Source organism: Physcomitrium patens, chromosome 5 (genome assembly GCF_059467195.1).
Source record: "Physcomitrium patens ecotype Gransden chromosome 5, ASM5946719v1, whole genome shotgun sequence".
Lineage (NCBI taxonomy): Eukaryota > Viridiplantae > Streptophyta > Bryopsida > Funariales > Funariaceae > Physcomitrium > Physcomitrium patens.
Window position 1 is genome coordinate 17,206,108 of NC_143414.1, and position 21,325 is coordinate 17,227,432.

A 21,325-nucleotide genomic window follows, 5' to 3' on the forward strand; every position below is an offset into this window, starting at 1 on the left:
TATAAGAAGCCCAGAAGATGACAACCGGGCCAATCCCTTGTAATCAAGCCTGTGACAAAGAGAAAATGAACTCTAAACCTTTATGATAACTTAGTAGCCAGATTTTAAAATGCATGAACCTAAAATTACCAATGAAGAAGAAGAATTTTTGCTGTGATGAACTGTTAATTAAAAATAGTTTTTACGGGAGGGACTCTAGAAATTATCAGAACTTGCACACGAAACATTCACCAAATCAACTTTATTTACTATTTTAACCTAAAACTTACAAATAATTTTCAAGAAAGCATAATCAAAAAAATTCATACAACTTCCATTCACCTCAAAAACTCGTCATTACTATCAATGTGTTTAAACATAGTGTATAAAGAAGGAGATTAGCTAAAGTTCATACTATATCGTATGTCATGGATGACTCGGCATGGAATATCCAAGAAATATGGTGTCTTGTAGGTGGCAGGTCCGATCATAGAGCACTCCATATTAACATATACACCAAATAGAAGTTCTGTGACTACATTTTTCTTTTTTTTTCAACACTTTATGTTATCATTCTTTTTCTTTGTCTTTTTCTTTCCTTAATTTTTTTTCTGAATTCTTTGTGTGGACTTTTGTTCGTTTTTGTAGATAAAATATAAGGTGATTGTATATATAAAAATACGTGTGTGTGTGAGAGAGAGAGAGAGAGAGAGAGAGAGAGAAAAGGTTGTGCACTGTGCTTGATTGAAACTTCTGCAATTTTGATTGTTCCTCCATCCAAGGTTTTGTTCTCTCTTCAAAAAAGAGGAAAGAATGGTTCTCATGTTACGATGAAACCATCAAATTGTCAACATGTTTTCAAAATAAATTTAAATTTCGTGAGAAAGAACTATTCTCGGATATTCCAAGCAATACCCATAGTTTCATTCTTGGAAGCAGTGAATTAATCCATTTTTGAAACAATATTTTCTTTATTTTATCACTGTAACCTCATTTACATCAAACTGTAAGTAAGGCAAAAGACATTATCTTTTAAAATCGTAAATTATTAACGAATAAATATAAAATTTATTTATCGTATAGTATTTGAAGTTTTTCTTCCTATTTTCATTGTATTCTTAAAGATAACCATTCACCCCATGTTTTGGATCGATGTAATCCACACGCATCCATCCATCCATTTCTTCTATCCACATTCCTCTGTACACAACCATCCACCCCTACTTTTCCATCACAGATACTCAATTAGAGAACAAAAAACAGAAAAGACCAAAAAACAAAAAATAAATAAATAAATAAATAAGGAATGGAAAAGACACCAACAGATCACACTCCAAACCTTGCAGTAAAAGCGCCTTGTGATATTTTTAACAGAAAAATATTTAGTTGATTCAAGCAGTGAACCCCGTGTTGATTAAAACGAGTCATGTACTCACTAAACTAGTGCCTTTTTCTACTACCATTCAAACAAAGAAACTAATTCAGTTTGTGTTCGAACAGTCGACGAATGATGCGGCTCACATCAGTGTCACAGAGCCGCAGTTCAATAGATTTCCATCCAAGCGTGCTTGTCACTTGGCGTTGAAAAGTGCGGTGGCGTAGGAACGAAGCCTTTTGCGTGACCCCAGCTCACTCCCGCCTGAAACAGTGTCCACTAGATCATCATCGTCGTCGTCGACAGACCGTATTTCGACTTCAGTCACACGACCTCGGCACATCGTTGCGGTGCATGCACTGTGCGCTGTGTCAATCAGTCTGAACGAGCCATTAGGGTGCGACCTGAGAGGCTCTCCAAACAACATAGGTCTGCTCGGGAACTACAGTTTCGAACACGTCCTGGCCCCGGCGTTGCTGCACTACATCGTATTCATTTGATGCTGCACGAAGGTGTTGTGCAAGGTGTTGGAGCATTTGAGCCATCCTGACCTACGAGAGAAGAGCACAACTACTATTGTGATTTTTTTTCTTTTGCCTGTTGTCGTCATCATCAGACACTCATCGGAAGTTACCGATTTTGTCGGGGTCGGTGTGTTTCGACGAAGCAGTAGGTGGGGGGGATGTGAAATGGCGTGAGTTGCCATGTTGACGCATTAGTCTCGAGAGCACGGCGAGAGCACAATGCTGCTGAATGCACTTTCTGTGTTGATTAATGGAGATTCGAGGTCTGCAATAGCCTTTGGTGAGCATCTTGAGCTCTAGGTTTGTTTCCGAACTTGTTGAGGCCCTGAAGTTGAAAAAATTATTCTTTGTCCTACCCAACATCCCAGTCGACTCCAGCCAGAGAAAAATGTTTTTGAAGATTTAGAACGATGCGATTTTAAACTGTCAGTAAAAATGGTACTCGATATAAGTGTTCCTCTTGCGCTATACATGTAATACAAAATGCATCATCTATAGAATGTCTTGAGGTCACTCTTAAAACACCACCCACAGAGCTGGGTAGCATGCACGTTTGGGTCCAGCTTATCAAAATACTTCCTTGTTCCCCTTTGACAAGAAGGGTTACCATGATGAACCTCATCTAGGCGATGGTTCTATGATGGGTGACGCACCAAATAAACCAACCTAAGTTTTGTGGTCATCTCAAAAAAAGTGCTGAACAGTAGGTGCGGTTTCAATCAAGTAGACTTACACTTCTTTACTAGATGAAGCTGTTGGTTGTTCTCTGCGATGTATCACAATCTCCTCAGTGTTGATGCTGTGGAACGATTCCAACCCGGTACTTTGCTCCGCTTGCATGAACAGAGCACATTTAAGTTCTATTATGACAGGATAGCAACTTCAAACTTGACCACCTTTGGTTGCGAACTACTGAAGAATTTGAGATCGAGATAACATGACCTCGCGAGTTGGAACAACTGTAAGTTCAGCTTTCTAAAGTACGTTTTTTGTTTTCCTAGACACAGTCAATCGCCTTCGTTTGCAGATTATACTTCCAAACATCATCACCGACTGTTAAAGCTTAAGTTGCGTGGGTATATCTCCATCTTCTTTCATGTACTCATGAGAGCGATGAGCTGTTGATGTTACGAAGAACTTGTAATACCAACTGACGTTGCTGATCCAACGATGAAGCTGTGGTTTGAGATACAGCCTTGTGGAGAAGGTAATTCGTCGAAGTTTGGAACTCAGGAGAAAAGCAGAAGCCTGTTTACTTTCAAAGAGCAAACTGAGGAATTTCTATGAGCGATCCTTGGATATCTCTGTGTAAGTCTGTGAGGCATGAAGGTAAGCTAGTGCGAATAAGTCTGATTTTCGTTCTGAGCTGCTGGTATTTTAACTATCGAGTTATGAGATGGCTTAGGGTTGGGTCTTCTAGAACAGATATTCACCGTCGTCAGCCGGGTGTTCATAATTCATCTTTGTGGCTTTTGTGAAGCACCTGAATAAAGTGTTGATATACGAGAAGACCAGCTTCCAGAATCCTGCCTGGATGTTCATCTCTCAATTTGCTAATCTGGTAACAGGTAGCGAACTTGACGACTGGAGAGTGTTGCAGCTTGTGCTAGTGCGTTGGTGTTAGTTTGCTTTGAAACAAGGAGGATGAACTTCAAGTGAACGTTAGGTCCTTGCTTTAAAAGATTTGCTTCTCAAATCAGAGATCGTACTGCAGAGTGCCATGGCTCCAAGTAAAGTTTGTAGCGCCATGAAACAGGTAGTTGGCAAACCATTTTCGAGTCGCCAATGCTGTGAAGATCGAGGTAATGGTACACATCGTTTACGTAACTGGGGTCCAGTTTAGTCTACTTTGCATTGTCAGCAAAATCAGTCGACGGGGCTACGTCGTCCTTTGCATCGTTTTACAAGGTTGCAGATATCCAGCGGCTACCTGTGGGACCTCCGCCAAGATCACAGATTTTAAGGGGAAGACATCGTCTTCTTACTTGAAACTGGTCGGTACATCTCTTACCCCAGCGGCCCAGCTTCTTCATTCGTTGTCGCTCTGATTCCACAAGCTTATGAAGAAACTGTACACATCAGAAAGGTAAGCATCAAATATATCTTACCAGTCTGTTGCAGCTTCTCTTTTTCTTAACAATTTTTATGTATTAAAACAACAGAAAAGAACAAAGGGTTGCAGAAGTGGAGCTTTTCCCACACAAGCGCACGAAGAAGAAGAATGTATGACCGACTCATCAGTTACAAGTGTGACCGAGACGATAGGACTCTCTCAAACAATGACTCTATCGCCATGGACTCGTATATACCCTCTGAACTCTCCACATTCATTCATTTTTCCCTTGATAAGACATCGCAACCAGCTTGAAGTGCTTGAAAGGTGTTCCTGTAACTACTTGATTGAATATTTCTCCGCCAACACATGGAACTGTGCTGGAGATTCACCACGCTTCCAAGAGATGCTTGCAATCGCAAACCCTCCTACTCCCTTGGCACTGTTGTTATGGAGGCAATGCCTCCTGTTTCCTGACAGGAAGGACCCATGGTTGCACGTCGACCCTTGACAGCCGCAACGATCCAAGAGGCTCCAACCGAGATATTCTAGAATGTGGTCCGCTCGCTGACATGTCGTAAGATACTGTGGGCCAGAGATCATTACGTTGCTCACGTCACGGTCAGTTACAAGTGTGCCTACATGCAAGAGGCTCAGAGTGTCGGTGCCCATGCTGCGGCAGCAGAGTCGATAAACGCGACACACCAGGTGAAGTACATTCCTGTCGCTAGTGTATTTATATCAGGAGCAATTGACGGCTGAAAGAAGAAAAAAAACACACTGGGGACTTCTAAATTTGTGCTTGCACAAGTCTTCCTCTCCTTTTATCGTAACTTGTGTGTGTGAGACAATCGACAATGGCTATCTAGGTGCATGGGAAGTGACCAGTTAGTTTGAGTAAAGAGTACACCTCGTACGTGTCCAAAAAAAAAAAAAAAAAAAACAAAAGAAAACAAACACTTCAGAGATAGTATTGTGTCCATGACAGGCACTTGTGCTCATTCAGGGCTTTCCGTGAGCGTCTCATAGAAGTGTTTGATAGTCGCTCAACGTTCTGGAAACGAAGAAGGTAATACACTGCATGGCCTAAGTTAGAATTAGGATTTTTTATTTTTTTATTTTTATTTTTTATGCTGCGGTGCTTATAGCAAATGTTGAGGCAGCAAGAGTAATAGAACATGAAGGACCCTTAGGTGGTGTTTGCTCAGTTGAGGCAGTAGAGCAGACACAAATGGAGAGCTTGAGCCCCTCAAAGTAGTACACCAAGTCATGAGTTCTTAGAACTTTCTTGAAATTTGGAGATTTGTGATGTAGGGACTGAAAACTATATCATTGAAGTTACTATTGAAGTTGCGAAACAACAAATGTTGTATCTAGAATGTTTGTGGTGATAGTTGGGTTTATTGGATGTAAATCCATTGATTTGTCCTAAAAATGAAAATTTTCTCAGTTGCAGAAAAATGAAAATATACTTTGAAAATAAAAAGAAGCTTTGTAAAAGATTTAAAAACACAAAAAAAAATAAAAAATAAAAAATAAAAAAATCTATAGAACAGTATTTTTGTTTAATTTTCTATATATATATATATATATATATATGGTTTTATAATATAACATAATTACATTCTATTCGGAAATTTTATTAAAAAAGGATAAATTAAGCTTTATAAGATAATGATTTTAGCAAAATTGTCATAGAGAAAAAAATATCATGTTTATATTTCTTTTAGCAACTTGTGTTGTTGTATAATAAGTTGATTACAAAGAATGTTTGACACAAGCTCAACCATGACATGTGGTTTGAGCTTGTGTCAAACAGTATATTTTCCTTGCTGAAGAAGAATGCTTAAATTGAAAAAAATATATATATGATGTCTGTTTGACATAAATAATTTATAATATTTACAAGGCTAAAATTGAATTATTAAAAATAAGATGTTATGATTATTATTTTTTCAAATTGTATATGATTCTACACTTGAATCGTAGTCTAGAACAGTGGTTGAAGGAATTCTTTCGGCTTTAATTGCCCGAAAATAATCTTATCTTTTTTAAACCTCCCAAATGAAAAGTGAAAAGCTAAAAACCTACACAATAGTAATACACATCAAAATTGCTTCATAGATTTACTTTCTTTCACATTTATAAAAATAAATACTTAACAGGTGTATTAAAATAAAAATAAAATCCACGACGTAGGATTTGCAATGTCAAATTATAACATTGCACACGTCCTCTATAATTGCCTCGTAAAGTGGGAAACTTTTCTTCAAAATTAGATATGGTTTGATTCTCCCGGCACACACAACACACATGTCAGTTATACAAAAAGAAACAATTTATTATTTTAAAATTAGAAAATGAATCGGTAACTTCGTGCCAACTTTCAATATATATATATATATATATATATATATATGTGTCTATCTATATATATAGACAAGCAAGTGAGGTCACCAAATCACCCATGATTGAATGATCCAAATGGCCAAATTCTTTCACCAACTAACGATTGGAGCAATAAATTTTCACAACACGTGAAAGAATTTCCATGGGTCCCATCCAACGTGGCAAATATTATTGAAGGATCTTCTAAGAAAAGGATAGTGCGAAGGGTAGAAAAGGACCTAATTAACGTCCACTTTGGATGAATGCTTTTTCTTTAGTGTTGGTCACCGTGCCGACCTGCGAACAACAAAGCCACCAAATTCTGTCCTAAAAAGTTTGATGATGCTTACTTTGGTATGATTGGAATTAGTGCCTTTTAATAAAAAGTAAATGGATATATTGTGGATTCTCCGCCTTTAAGCTGCAATGCTGTCAATCTTATTTTTATTTGTTTAATCTTGTGTGTTGTCGAAGCTTATGTCATCACTAAAGTAGTACGATCGAAGTGTGTCAGGGCATAAATGTAAATGAGACCTAAATGTAAATGGGACATAAATGTTCGTGGATACCACATATTGAATATAATTTTACCGACAGTTAATATACTACAATAATTTGCACAGAAATTGTGCCTACAATTTTTTCCTTATCCGATTATGATTTAAGGCATGATTTTGTTGTATTTTAACAACTACAAGTTTTTTGCTTAATTGTTTTTGGAACTTGCGTGGGTCATTATCTCTACGTCAGCAATCGTTTGACCAAGTCACGGGTTTTTAGCAGTGCCTACAATGCTCATGTAATTCAAAATTTAATGGTTTCAAAATTGATGGTATTAGATTTCAGGTCTTAATTCCTTGTTACATTAATACTGCTGTTAATAAAAAAAAATCCAATGATATATTTTCTTGGATTATTAGTTATAATTTAACTGTAAAGAAATGCTGCCTAAAAAATACTAGAAAACAGAGATCAACCTTTAGAATGATTTTGTGCCGATCTGAAATATTATTCAATATATTTTTATACCGGAAAATTGTGTGAATTCCATTAAATAACTTCTTTTAAAAATATTTTTTCATTTTGGAGTTTGAGGACATCTTTTGAGAACTCCATATAAAATCCAATGAATACTTTATTGCATTAAACACTTCTCTTTAATAAGAAAACTCCTCTTAAATTGGACAATCCTTGCGTGGTCAAAGGAACATTCGAATCAGTATAAGAATATCAATACATTGAAGCTTGTCTTCATCCTTCGTACTTTGTCGTATATGCATCACATTGCGTTTCTCAAAATAGACATATTTGTCAGATTTTTGAACAGGAAAGTGAAGTTCACCTAAAACTTGAAGTATTGGATGTTTCTCAGTTTGATACTACAACTAGGGTCTTTGGAGTGTGAAGACAGTAAAAAAAAAAGCACCGGGAGTGACTGAGCAAGTGACTTTGCTACAAAACCACCCAAATTTCGAGGCAGTTTGGACAGAGACGGACGCCGAGCCGAGGTTTCTTCGAGACTAGGCTTCTACGTGGCGTCCTTCTCAACTAAGGGCGAGCAAACAAGCAAAGCAAGTAAGCAAGCACTGGGCTCCAACTTCTCCATCTGTCTTAGATTATCCCTCAACCTTAAACGACAGGTTCTCTTTTTTTCGTTAGATTGCGAGAAGGCGGTGCCTATTACCACAAGGTACGTCTGGCAGGTTCGGTGAAGGACACATCGGTGGTGGAGCCATCCGCACACATCCAATATATATATTATATACATACACATTCATGAACATCAGTTGTGCATGTGTGTGCGTGTGTATATAGATCGATCGATCTGACCCTGAGAAGTGAGATGCTGGAGCAGCACAGCGAGTGAGTGCCCCACTGGAGAGTACCATTCCCGGGGGACTGCTTCTGGAACTGGTCTTTGATTGTGTGATCGTGAAAGTCGTGCTACCTTGGATCGGATGTCGTCATCGGGTTCGCTTGTGACGCACATGGTGTTCGATATTCAGCAGGATGGGACTGATTCTTGGTTCTATCACGACGCCATTCTCCTTTCTATTCTAAGGTTCGTGCTCTTTCCAACTTGCTAGCTGTATCAACTTCCAAACCACACATGTGGCTCTTGGACGTGGGCTTGTCTACAGTACTTGCTCGATGAAGGGGCAGAGCGAGGAGGGGCGAAGGGGCTGCCATCTCTCAGTTGTCTGCTGAGCGACCTGGACACAACACAAGAGGAGAAGCTGCTCGAATTCGTTGTGCCATCTTGGTTGCAACTTGGTAGATCAACCTGGACCCAACAGAAGATGCCTAGCTGATCGACTTTGTTGTGCCATCTTGGATAAAACTTGGTAGATCGATACTAACCTAACACAACTTGCTCAATTGTTTTGGACTTCGTTTAACACAACTTGCTCAATTGTTTTGGACTTCGTTGCAGCATTAAGTAGCAACTTGAGAGATCTACCTGGACCCAACACAAGATGCAGAGTTTCTAGCCTTGATTGTGTTATGTTGAATGTAATTTGTCAATGTTGCAAGATTGTAGATTGTTTCATAGAACTTACACATTATTGTACATATCAATTAGAGGGACTTTGTTTTTATATCGTTCATTCTAGCATCACCATCATATTTCTTGATTATCATGATTGAATGTATTCATGATTTACAATTTGTTCATTTTGTTTCATAAATGTATATACTTGATGTCTGATAATAAAAATAACAATGAGAAAAAAAATAGTTTGTTATTTTCATTGTCATGCATGAAGTATGAGTATATTTATAGAACAAGATTGACAAGTTGTAATCCATGCATGCATTTAATCATGATAATCAAGGAATAAGATGGTGATACTATTGAGATAAATCTTTGATCAAAATCTTTTCAATTGATATACATAATAATGATGTGTAACTTTCATGAAAATAATTTACAACTCCAAAGCATTTGTAAATTCCATTCAAAAATAATACTATCAAAGCTAGTACTTCAACAACATGTGTTGAATTAGAACAATTAAAGGTAGTGATGGTGAATTCAACTTTGATGGTGTATTAGATCATATTAATCATGAATTGTAATTCTAATGCTTTATGGATATATTTAATGAGAGTCATTTCAATTGCCTACTCAGCTGCTAAGTATAAGTTACATGAAAATAATCCAGTGTGTTTATTTATTGAAACGTTACATGGTAGATGATACAATCAGGATTTACGAACAGCAAGATGGTATTGGGTCATGATGGTTAAAGAATGTGCTAGTGATGCAACTGTGAACTATCTAAGCTCAGAGCTCATCGTGATGCAACCAAGAACGATCTGAAATCAAAGTCCCTCTAGTTGTTAAGCACAATAATCTGCAAGTCTCATGAAAATAATTCAAATTCGTACAGCACTGTCAAACCCAAATTACTTCCAAAATGGAACAACAATGTCTAGCAACTCAAGGTCGCTCCACCAAGAGCTAGGAGACGACAACCTCCTCTTTCTCCTCTTACTCGTAAATGTTGTAGATAAGCCCCACGTAGAAGGGCAACACGCGTTAGGAAGCTGATACAGCTTGATACAGCTTGCAAGTGGTGAGACCACGGATCTTTCGATCGAGGGGGAGTGGCGTCGTGGTAGATCCACGAATCGGCCCCATCCTCCCGAATATCGAACGCTACGTACGTCACAAGCGTGGCAGATGACAGCATCCGACCTAGGCAGCACGACTTTTGGGCTGGCGGAGACTGAGACCAGTTCCCAGAATCAGCTTCGTTGGGAATAGTACCTCATGTGGGGTACTCGCCGTGCTGCAGTGTCACCTCTCCTGTCGATATACATGCACGGACGATACATATGTATATTGTGGATGTGTGCGCCTACACCACAGATGTGTGCTTCTCCGAATATGCCGGACTTATCAAGTGATGGGCACCGTACTCTCGCAATCTAACGGAAAAAAGAGCACCTACCGTCGAGAGGTGGGTAAGAATGTAGGACTAGCGGAGAAGTTGGGGTCAAGTGCTTGCCCTAAGGTGGGAAGGGAGGAGGCGTAGGGCCGACGGAAATGTGGGTCAGCCCCCGAGCAGCCATTTAGAAACCAAAATCTCGACGAAAGCTCGGTTCTGCTTCTGGCTTGTATTGTGGTAACGGTTTACCGCGTGGTGGGTGTAGTTCGTATGCTGTGAACTCCATTTCCTGTGCACGTGTTCGGTCCAGATGTGCAGTGCTGTGAGAGTCTTGTTTGCACCACTGACGGAGAGGTGTAAACTTCTCTGTTACTGTAACCAAAACCTGGGTTTCTTTTTTGATGTCCGCATTTGTCAGAAAATGAACAGGTTTTAGTCTAACTCAACGTCAGCAGAGAAGATTTAGAAGCTGAGTAGTACACGGGCGTATCGCCATCTAGTTCTAATTCCTGCCGACAAGTTTCATAGTAGTGATCGTGGATTTCTGGAGATGCCTGATCACAATCGAGAAGCTCACCCTCTGCATACATTGGGCAAATCTGTTGGGGAAGATGGAGTTGTGAGATGCCCTAACTGTCCGGGTTTGACGAGGGTTACGTTTCAAGCAGAATGTATGTGCTGCGGCCGCGAGGTCGCGCAGTCTCAGGATTCTGGAACAGATGACATAACAGACTCCGTGCAAGCCTTATCCATTGGGTCGGAGGTGCCAGAAACTCCCGTTCCGCTGCCTGCATGTCGAGCTTTTGTTGGGGAATTCAGACACCTGCTCTCGTTGCAGCCAGTTCAAGTTCATATACCAGAAGACAGGAGAAATAATGTTGCTGTACCAAGAAATCTCAACAGCATATTCAATAGGTATAACTGTATTATTTTCACGGCCATGTTTGGGATGTAATTGGTTATTTAGTTTCCATTTGCAGCTCGAATGCAGTCATCTCAAACCAAAGTCGACATGTATTCTGGTTGGATAATGTAGAAACACACTCAAGAATTGCCGCTTGCCTTGAATTCACCAGTTGATAGTTTCTTGCTCTGCTGCACGGTGCCATTTATCAGATATATGGTTTTGGAGCAGATGGTCAACATAAGTTTCTTCGTGAATGAACGATTCTTTTGTTGCAGAAGCATAATGCAAAAATGTGTTCGGTTCTAAAGATTTGATTCTTATTTCAGGGTGGCTCTGCATCCTCGAGTGTCCTCAACACTTCATAATAAATTAACACAACGTTTGTTCAAATTTCGAAGTTGACGTCCTTCAACTTATCTTGAATCATGCTTCACTGATGTGCAGATGTGAGCTTACAAGGAGGCAACGAGTTGAAACAGTCAGCAAGTTGCAGCTTCCCTATCGTTCTAGAAACACACTCAGGACTTTATTCAGACAACTGCAACATGAACGTCGGCCACCTTCGCAAAGGCGTTGGGCAAGGAAGGGCATTTGCATGAAATCATCGTTACTGCAGAGGAGTCCGAACCTGCAAACGCGTCAGGAATAATGTGGTCGGCATTCGATCTTTCAAATTGGAAAAAGGACATCTGGAATGGATCTTATAACCTCAGCGGCGAAATTGCAGGAGCTTATGATCCTATTTTCAACTAGTCATAACATGTAATTTTGTAGACCAGTTCGTTATATTGTGAAGCTTGAATCCTTGTAATTAATTTGATTAGAGATTCTGTTGATTTAGTCTTTGATCCTTGTCTGCACTAGACGATTGGATCTTACATCAGGGACAACAACCGTGGTCATTTATCAACCACCGGTTTCGATGCCGAAGGCAAGTGAACCAGCGACAGCAGTATCGAAGACATATTGCTGGGGAAGGGGGACTCATCGACCCTCTCTGGTACTTCTTTTCATCTCTAAATTTTAGTCTAGTCTCAGAAGTAGGGAAATAATGGCATGTGTTGGCAGGTTTTTTGTTCATTGAAGGATAAGTGAACCGCGTCAACACAATTTATGACATCTTTTAAGCGCAAAATAAAGTTGGAGTACCGTTGATTTGAACATGGTTTTAATTCTTCTTCTAACTAGGTGCGTTTCTTTACTGATGCGTGAACTTGCCACCCCAGATTAGTATCACCATCCTTTGTGTTGTACTTGAGTTGGAAGTAACCATCTTCCATTGCAGATTATCACATCGCATTGCTGCGTGAATTATCCTCACCCAAGTACCTTCTCGCTTTTAAAGTTTCTGCATTTAGAAAAAGAATAAGTAGTTTGGTTTTCTCACCTTTCCTTGAGTGAGTCTCTCGATGCCCCTTCCTCATATGTTCTGTACACAGGTAGGTAAGTCCTTTCAGTCTTCGATCTCTCTTTGTTGAGTATATGAATCAATTGAAATTATGAAGATTACTAGCATATCTCACGTCCATGGTACAGAGAGTTTACTCAACTGCAGGAAGGAATGGACACGTCCATGGAATTAGTTCATACCGCGTCTCATTTGATTTAAATATCATTCATATTCTAGATGTGTTGAATCTGCTGGCAGTGTAATGGGTGTATGAACCAGTTTTCCGTTGCATAATTGAGATCGTATTCAAATGACCTCGACCGGAAAACGAGCCGCTAATGTCCTGTCTCTCTACCAGAATAATCGCTCTTCAACAGCAAACTTGGTACGGCATCATCCTCGCTAAGATATCTGTTCGTTCGGTTTATTGGATTCAACACGATCTGTGTTCATTCGGTTTATTGGATTCAACTCGATCTGTGTGAAACCATGTGGTCAAGAGTCTCATGTGTTTGTGAACAACCACGTATTAAGTATTGTTTGTTACCATCTAAAAGTAGACGTTAGCTGTTGTGTGTCCACTTCACTGCTTGAAGAACCTTGGGACTAACTGGAAAAAGTGAACCAACTCTGTGAGGTCTGCACATGATGTGCAACTTCATCTTTTAGGTGTTGTCTTGTTGATAATGACAAAACTGTGATCTTGTGATTATGAACGCTGTACTCTAAGATACCGTATGTACAGAGTGATGCCCGCGCACATGACAGGAATTCGTTCAGTTAACTGCAACAGCGAAGACCTGTTGAGGTGCCATTGTCTTCAGAAACGTGATTGGTAGGATGTAGCAAAGGGTATGTGCAAGCTTCACAGGCAGCACAAGCTTCTCCAGCAAGAGTGCCTTACTTTACATTATACCTCCTCCACCGATGTGGTAATCACTGGGTCATCTCCAATTCAGTGCTCACCCACCTCGTAGAAACCACTCACTCGAAGCTCGCCGTTGATGGTCAAGATCGTATACTTAGATCCTAATGCCTTGCAACGAACTACTTGTTGCTGTTTCAGAGCATCCTCTCGCATGTCGGCACTTCGGCACAACCACATGGTTCCTGTGTCTCAGCAGGCATGTCTCATTCATCGCAGACCTGTGGCCGAAGCTGGTACTACTATAGAATTTTCCATCCCCAGAGGAGCATTGTAACACGCAGCATCTTGAAGTCATTCGAGATAGGCTATAGAGAATCAACCCAGGCTGTGCGCAGACTGTGCACTGTGGAGGATGATTCTTTTGAAATCAGTATTCGTCCAATTCTAAGAGTTTCTACATATCGAATATGGAATTATTTAACATACCTGCAAAGGTTTGTTTGTTATTGAATAGTTCAAGCCAAGGGCTTTTAAGCAATAAACTTTGACAAGCAAACTTACATAATCATAATGGTCATAATATATTTATATATATATATATATATATATATATATACAAAAAATTATTTGGTAGTCACATTAATCATTTTACATTTTATTTCAACATTATCTGATCTTTAAATTTAAGTTTTAAAGCTTATTTTCTTTTAAATTTATATTGAGAGATTTGTTCTAAAATATAGCACCATTAGACGTAATGCATATAATTTCTTAATAAATACAATTTTAATATTTTTTAATTTCAAAAATGTGTATGTTGTTTAAAGTATTACCTATTTAATACTGAAATTACTTGTAATAGCGTGTCACCAATTAATTGAATATTTCAGCTGAATTGAATGATTGATTAAATATGAAAGTGTCTCCATTACAATTTTGATTTAAAATATTTACATTATTATCTTATTTTTAGTTTAAAATATAAAGACACACACACACACACACACACACATATATATATATATATATATATATATATCATTCAAGCTCTGATGATGTTTTTGGTTTCCTGTGTTTGTGCTCCACCCACAAATTATACTCTCAACAAATTGGAATAACATTTAGTTCTGCGTAGAATTCAATTCTGGCTCTAACTTTCATGCTTATGTACTCCATCAAAAAATATTTGCTCAGTTTTCCTTCCGTCTTGAATTTTTTCAAAGAAAGTTTTTTCAATCAAATGATTAATCTAAATTTTTGAGAAATTAAATATAATTAAAACTAAATTTACGACCAAATGCTAAAGAAAAGCACTACAAATGACAAATACCAAAATGAAAAGAATACGAGAAATAATACACTCAAGGATTTGAAGCTTTTTCAATACAAGGGTTGCTGATTTTGGCTTGGCCAGAGTATCTTACTTTTAAAGTGATGACTAGTTAGACCTCAATGACAAAGCACACAAGAAATCAAATACCAATGGTGCAGAAAATGCAGCCAGGCAATGCTTTAACTTAGCGGCAGAGCAAGCAGGAAAGGAAAGGAAAAAAATAAAAATAAAATAAAATAAAATAAAAGATATTGAATCACAAGAGATGCACTTGCAACCCTCTTGTGCATGGAAGCTTGAGCTGTAGTATGATAGAAAGCATGGCATTACTGTAGATGGTTAACAAACTGTTCAGACTGGAGTAATAGAAGTTGGTAATTTGTTACATGATTGGTGACTGGTACTTGTGTTACAATATAATACTCACAAGTGCATTGATGTTTATTTATTTATTTATTTATTTATCATCTAGCACACTATATAATGCCATCCTTTGAGGCACTTGTTTGCCTTTGTGATAAGCTGGTTGATTCATTTTATGGTGCTGGTGAAAAGAGCTGAATCCCATGAAGAATTGAAGTTTGAAGCACTGCTTGATGTTTGCATTCTAATAAGAGAGATGGGAAAGTGTTGAATACTTCTTTCAATGTGAGCATTGTTTTTGGGTGCAATGTCAATGGCTGTGAAACCTTCAGTGAGTACCCAAGAGAGGGGCCTAAAGTGGTATTGTTGAGCAGAGATTTGGGATTTATCTCCTTCTCTGCTTGTGACAGTTTGGATGCAACAGCAATAAAATAATAACAAGGGATTAGAACATAAGTGAAGCTATTGCAAAACATGGTCAGGAGGAACTTGATAAGGAAGGGATTTGAAAGAAGTTGAAGCAACTAATGAAAATCTTGTGAGAGAATCAACAACTTGTAAACTACAATATACAAACTCAAATAAAATCCTCAAGCTAAACATGTTGAATTTTTTGAATAAATGATCTTATTTATTTAATTGGATCTTTTTATATCACAAAAATATGCAAAAAAATTGGCAGGTATCAATTCTTGACCAGTTTGCTAAACATTTTATTACTTGTGCCAATGTATTTTTATTTTTTTTCCTTTTAAGCAACTTATAGGAGTCTCAATATTTTTATTCTTTTATTTTTTATATTTTTATGTTCAAAATTATTGATATTCAGGCCAAGTAGTTTTTGAATAAGAATCTAAAATATTAAATACAATCATTTTCTATCTAAACTACTTTACTATCTTTTGTTGTATATAAATTTTATTTTATTTTAAAAATTTACAATAGAAATATGGCTAATTTAGAAATTACAAATAAATATTATAATATTATTTTTAAAAAATTAAAAAATAATATATATATATATATATATTATTTTTATTTATATATATAATTATTTATTTAGTAGTTTGCCTCAAAGGTATTTAGTAGTTTTCCTAAAAATTCTTTCAATAGTAATTATAGTATTTAGAAGTATTATATTTAAAGATAGAAAGTTAAAAGAATCTAGTCTTCTTGAGCTAAAATACATTTTAAAGTTTAAATTTGCTAAGTTTTATTTTAAATTTTTGTTTCATGATAGAATAAAATATCGTATTCAAATTATTATTTTAAATATTTAATCCATTTTAATCCTTAAATATTAAAATTAAAAATTAAAAAAATATTTTTACTCATTCTGTTTTTTTTAATTTGTTTAATTTTTGCATGTTACTTAACATATAGCAACATAAAATTAAATATTATCAATATAAATACATAAATTCACACATTAATTTTACAATTGTGGTCTAAAACTTGGCATAAATTATTTTCTAGCAAATATTGCAGATGTTTCGTGATCAAAATGTTATAAGTTTTTAAAAATATTTATTATCTTGTAATTTTATAATATTTTAAAATTATATTAAAAATTAAATTTTAATATCAAAAACACTTTTAGATTGATTTCAACAATATTTTTTTATTTTATTTAAACGCTGTATTAATTACATACTTTAACAATCAAAGAAATATGTATAATATTTTTAAAAGCTACAAAATTTAAGATATATATATATATATATATATATATATATATATATATATATATATATATATATATATATATATATATATATATATATATAAGGATGTTAAAAGAAAATATATTTAAGATTTATTGCTAAAATTATTAATTTTTCAAGTAATAGAAGATTATAATGAAATATATTTACATACATATATTTGGATATATTAAAAAAACAAGAGTCTATTTAGATTTTCATAAAGTTGATTTTATTTATATGTAGAATTTAAATACGATTTTTTCCTTTTATTTTTTTATTTCAACATATATATATATATATATATATATATATATTTTAATTCAAATAAATCCAATCTTTATCATTAAAGAATAAGCACTAATACAACACAAGAGAGGAATTTATGAAAACTTATTGAAGCATTATATATAAATATATATACACAAAATTTTAAAAATCATAATTATTATTTTATAAAATTTGTATTTATGAAATAAAAGATTCATCCAATATAGCAAATATGAATTAAAAAAAAGTTAAAAATAAATATTGTATAATAAATATAGAAAATAGTAAATACAATACTTACTACTTACTTTTTATTACAAGTGCTAAATTTTGTTTTTGGTTATATTTGTTGTATCTTATTAATAATAATAATAAAAATATTATATTTATATTGTATAAAAAGTTTCAGAATCAAAACAAAGTGTGATCAATGTGTTGTCATTTATAAATAATGCACAATCACTATTCATTTTATTTTTATATACAACCATAATTTTCACATCAACTTCACAGGATTCTAGAATGTGATAATAAAATTCTACTTAGTTCAAAATTTGAATACAATCATTTTAAAAACTTGACTAACTGCTACAAAACAAGAACAAACCTACAAACATAATGTTTATTATAGTGTGTGTGTGTAACTATATATATATATATATATATATATATATACTTAAATTTGAAATTTTATTCAATTTTCAGAATTTAAAGATATTAAGCCCAATTCACAATTATACTAACCAGTACTATAAGATATTTTTCAAAACCAACACAAAAACATTTATGCATCTTTAACATAAACACTTCTATAAAAACTTACAACCAGCTACTGTAATTTTATATTGAAGAAGAATTTCGATACCAAGGATGAAAATTGTGGGACTTCGCAACATACAATCCCAAGTTTCTTACGCTACACTTGGATGAGTTTTGTTCACGCCGCATATCCTATGTCGTCCACTCAAGTCAGCAAGTTACTGTAAAGAAGCCCAGCCAACTGTAGCGGCATATGTCTATATTAAGCTTCGAGAGCCGCTAACTCTAGGGCAGCGGCAGCAGCCGCGGCCGCGATTACTCTAGATCACGTCGCGTCGCAATGCGTCGCGGGGAGTGGGTGATCGCACGCTAGCCCGGCGCTGGGCTCGCGTGCGACGCGCTCGCGAGGGCGTTTTATTTTAAGTAATGGGGACAGATCCACAAAACAATTGCATTCCACCCGATTCATCGCATGCGACCATCCATGCCACTCTGGTCGAATCGGCAATCGCGGTACCCAGAGGGTTCGGGAAACCTCAAAATGAGAGTTGCCCAAGTTGCTTGCAAAAGCAGTCGTTGCCCGCCCCATTCATCACACACCACGCCGCATTGGCTGACATGATCACAGTCTGGCGTTGTTTACCTGCCTCTCAAAGGGGATGTGGACGAGGTTCCGGGTGGTCGTGGGTGCAATGACTTGCGTGGCGTAGTGGTGTGCACTTTGCTCGTGGCATCCTTGGATTCGGATTTTGGTTTTGCAAGCGTAGTAGTCTGTACTTGTGGGTTTTACGTTGCGGGGGTGGATGAGTCATTTGGCTCGCTTCACTGAAAGGTAGCTTGGGATGGTCGGAGCTTGTAGGAGAGTTTTTGACGGTTTATTTTTTAATCTGCCCGGCATTTTTTAATAGAAGGGGTGCTTGCCTGAGTGTTGTAATGGTTGTTGTGAGTGGAGTGGCTGAGAGGATTCTTGGTTGTTTTGGGTCGTCGTGACGGGGATGAGAAATTGTGGTTTAAGCCGCAGCTGACGTAAGGGAGGAGTTTCTGAAAAATACTGTATTGATCTCGATTTGAAAGGTTTCACGCATCTCTTAAAATAAGAACGACCGTGTTGAGGTGCTCTTATTGAAGCCCGTGGGATCAAGGTTTAGGGTTACGGGGGTGCGGACTGCGGGGTGATTGATTTTCGTGGTACTCTGTAGATTTCATTTCGGTGTCGAATATTGTGGTAATCTGGAGGCCAAGATGAGATGTTTTAGCCGAGTTTGATCTCACACTGAGATCTTGTGAGAATTATGTCACACTTCTGATTGAATTGAGTTCTCATGCACAAGCCTGGGCGTAATTCGGATTTGCATTCCTAGCGAGGTGGGGGGTGAAAGTACACGCTGAGACGGATCTTGCATGTTGAGGAGTTACGGGAACATAGTTGAGATATAGTGAAAGGTTCCGTGATTTGTTCTCTTTCGGGGTGTGAAATTTCTTCATAGGATTATTGAAGAAGTGAACATACTTTTGAGTTACAGCACCCCAGCGGTCTTTCATGGGGATTAAAGTCAACAAAAACACGGACGCTATGCAACTAGACAACAGTGAGGCGGCTGAATCTGATGCCAATCGTATTCCTTACCAAAACGTAGTCAACTCAGATTCCCCTGTAGCTCTACCCAATGCCTTGGAAAAAATTATGCAGCTGCCGCAAGTCTCGGAGCTGAAGCGGACCCACACATTGCAACGAGAGAAATTAGGTCTCTCTAAGCAACCAATTGAGACCACGAGATTCGCTGTTCTCTCCTTATTGAATCAATGGAGACTTCTGTGGATCCATGTGCTTAGCCACCATCTTCGCTTTGTAGCTGCAGGGTTTATCTCGATTGCAATTATCATTGCATTGGTCATTGTTGATGGTCCGCACGAATACTACGTGAGAAAGGCAATTGCGTACGCCAGATTTGTCGTCTGGTGGATAGGTCTCGGAGTTGCGTCGTCAATAGGCTTCGGATCCGGCCTCCATACGTTTGTCTTGTACCTTGGCCCGCACATCGCCACGTTTGCAATGAAGGCTGCGCAATGCGGTCGCGTGGATTTCAAAACCGTGCCTTACGACACACCGCAGTGGGGATTTCCGGCTTCCTGGCAACACAAGGAATGCTCCGACTTGGGTGAGCCTATGTTTCCCCGTCTCTCAACAAATGGGTTGGAGGTTTACGTGATCCCAATTTTCCAGATGCTGGTCCAAGTGCAACTGGAAGCCATCTTGTGGGGGATGGGTACTGCTATTGGCGAGCTGCCGCCCTACTTCGTCTCACGCGCTGCAAGGCTATCTGGGGAGAAAGTAAAGGAGCTTGAAGAGCTTGTTAACATGCCGCAAGAGCAGGACCATCAGAGCATCTTCAATCGCTTCAAAGTATGGGGTCTTAAGAGATTCTCGGAGCTAGGATTTTTTGCAATCCTCACCTTCGCATCTGTTCCGAACCCTCTCTTCGACCTCGCAGGACTGATGTGCGGCCACTTCCTGGTCCCGTTTTGGAAATTCTTCATGGCCACTTTCATAGGAAAAGCCATAATTAAGACACATATCCAGACGGTCGTAGTGATTCTGGCGTGCAACCCCCACGTTCTAGAAGCACTGGAGGCAGGACTAGCTTGGGTTATTGGTCAATTTCCATTCTTGAGCAGTCATTATCCGCGCATCATGGCTGCTGTGGGCACAGCCAAGGAAAAATTCTCCCGTTACAATGTGGGCGATGCCGAGGCGGCCAAGGCGGGTTTCAATTTCGGCTTTTTGTGGAATACTGTTGTGCAGCTGATGATGGCGGGTTTTGTTGCGTCAATCATCACAGCCACTGCACAGGGATATTTGATGGAGCGGCAGAAACATGAGGTGACAGCTCTCGTTGAGAGACTGAATAGCAAGATGGACGAAGACTTGGACAGATGATGACTTCGTGTAACCCATAGGCTAGAGAAGTTTGTACAGATTCCAAGCCAAGACCTTCTTATAGTCGCGACTGTGCTCTTGACAATGGCTGCTAGAGTTCTTTTGCAGAGTCACAGTTCATTCATCCGAGAGGAAAATACCTCTTGAAAGTAGGATCAAATTGATCCTTCCATTTCTTTGGTTGGTAATTTGGTAGACAGGTTAATTTGGCGAGATGTGCCGCATTTTCTTTAATGACTTCTCTGGCTAGGATGATTGTCTTCGATCTCTTTACTTGAGGTGATAGCTAGTTGCAATGCCCAGTTGGAGATCATTTTTATATTTAAAACACTAGGAACGGAACGTCTTTCAATTGTTCATTGCCGTGGCTTCAATTGTTGCTTTCATCCTTAATTGTTGGTGAAGCAAGGGCTCATGGTTCAGAGAGTAGGATTGATTTGGGGTTTCTACCTGCAGAGTTCTCGAGGTACAATGTTGTGAGTGTCTCATTATCGGCATTTATATCTTGCACGTCTTAATTAGGTCTGTTATGAAACAGTGAAAGTGCTCGTCTTTTGTTGGTAGATCGACTTTACTTTC

The 21,325-nt window shown here is 37.9% G+C and overlaps 2 protein-coding genes across 2 annotated transcripts; both read left to right on the top strand.

Moving 5' to 3' along the window:
• Window positions 1-9,472: 9,472 nt before the first annotated feature.
• LOC112282085 (uncharacterized) lies at window positions 9,473-12,283 on the top strand. The gene is made up of 2 exons (XM_024519275.3): window positions 9,473-11,130; window positions 11,567-12,283. Exons 1-2 carry the CDS (start codon window positions 10,766-10,768, stop codon window positions 11,769-11,771), a joined length of 570 nt encoding a protein of 189 aa, XP_024375043.1. The 5' UTR covers window positions 9,473-10,765; the 3' UTR covers window positions 11,772-12,283.
• A 5,971-nt stretch (window positions 12,284-18,254) lies between these two features.
• Window positions 18,255-21,105, top strand: LOC112282013 (vacuole membrane protein KMS1). Its single transcript, XM_024519110.3, has one exon. It carries the CDS (start codon window positions 19,349-19,351, stop codon window positions 20,744-20,746), a length of 1,398 nt encoding a protein of 465 aa, XP_024374878.1. The 5' UTR covers window positions 18,255-19,348; the 3' UTR covers window positions 20,747-21,105.
• The last annotated feature ends 220 nt before the right edge of the window (window positions 21,106-21,325 follow it).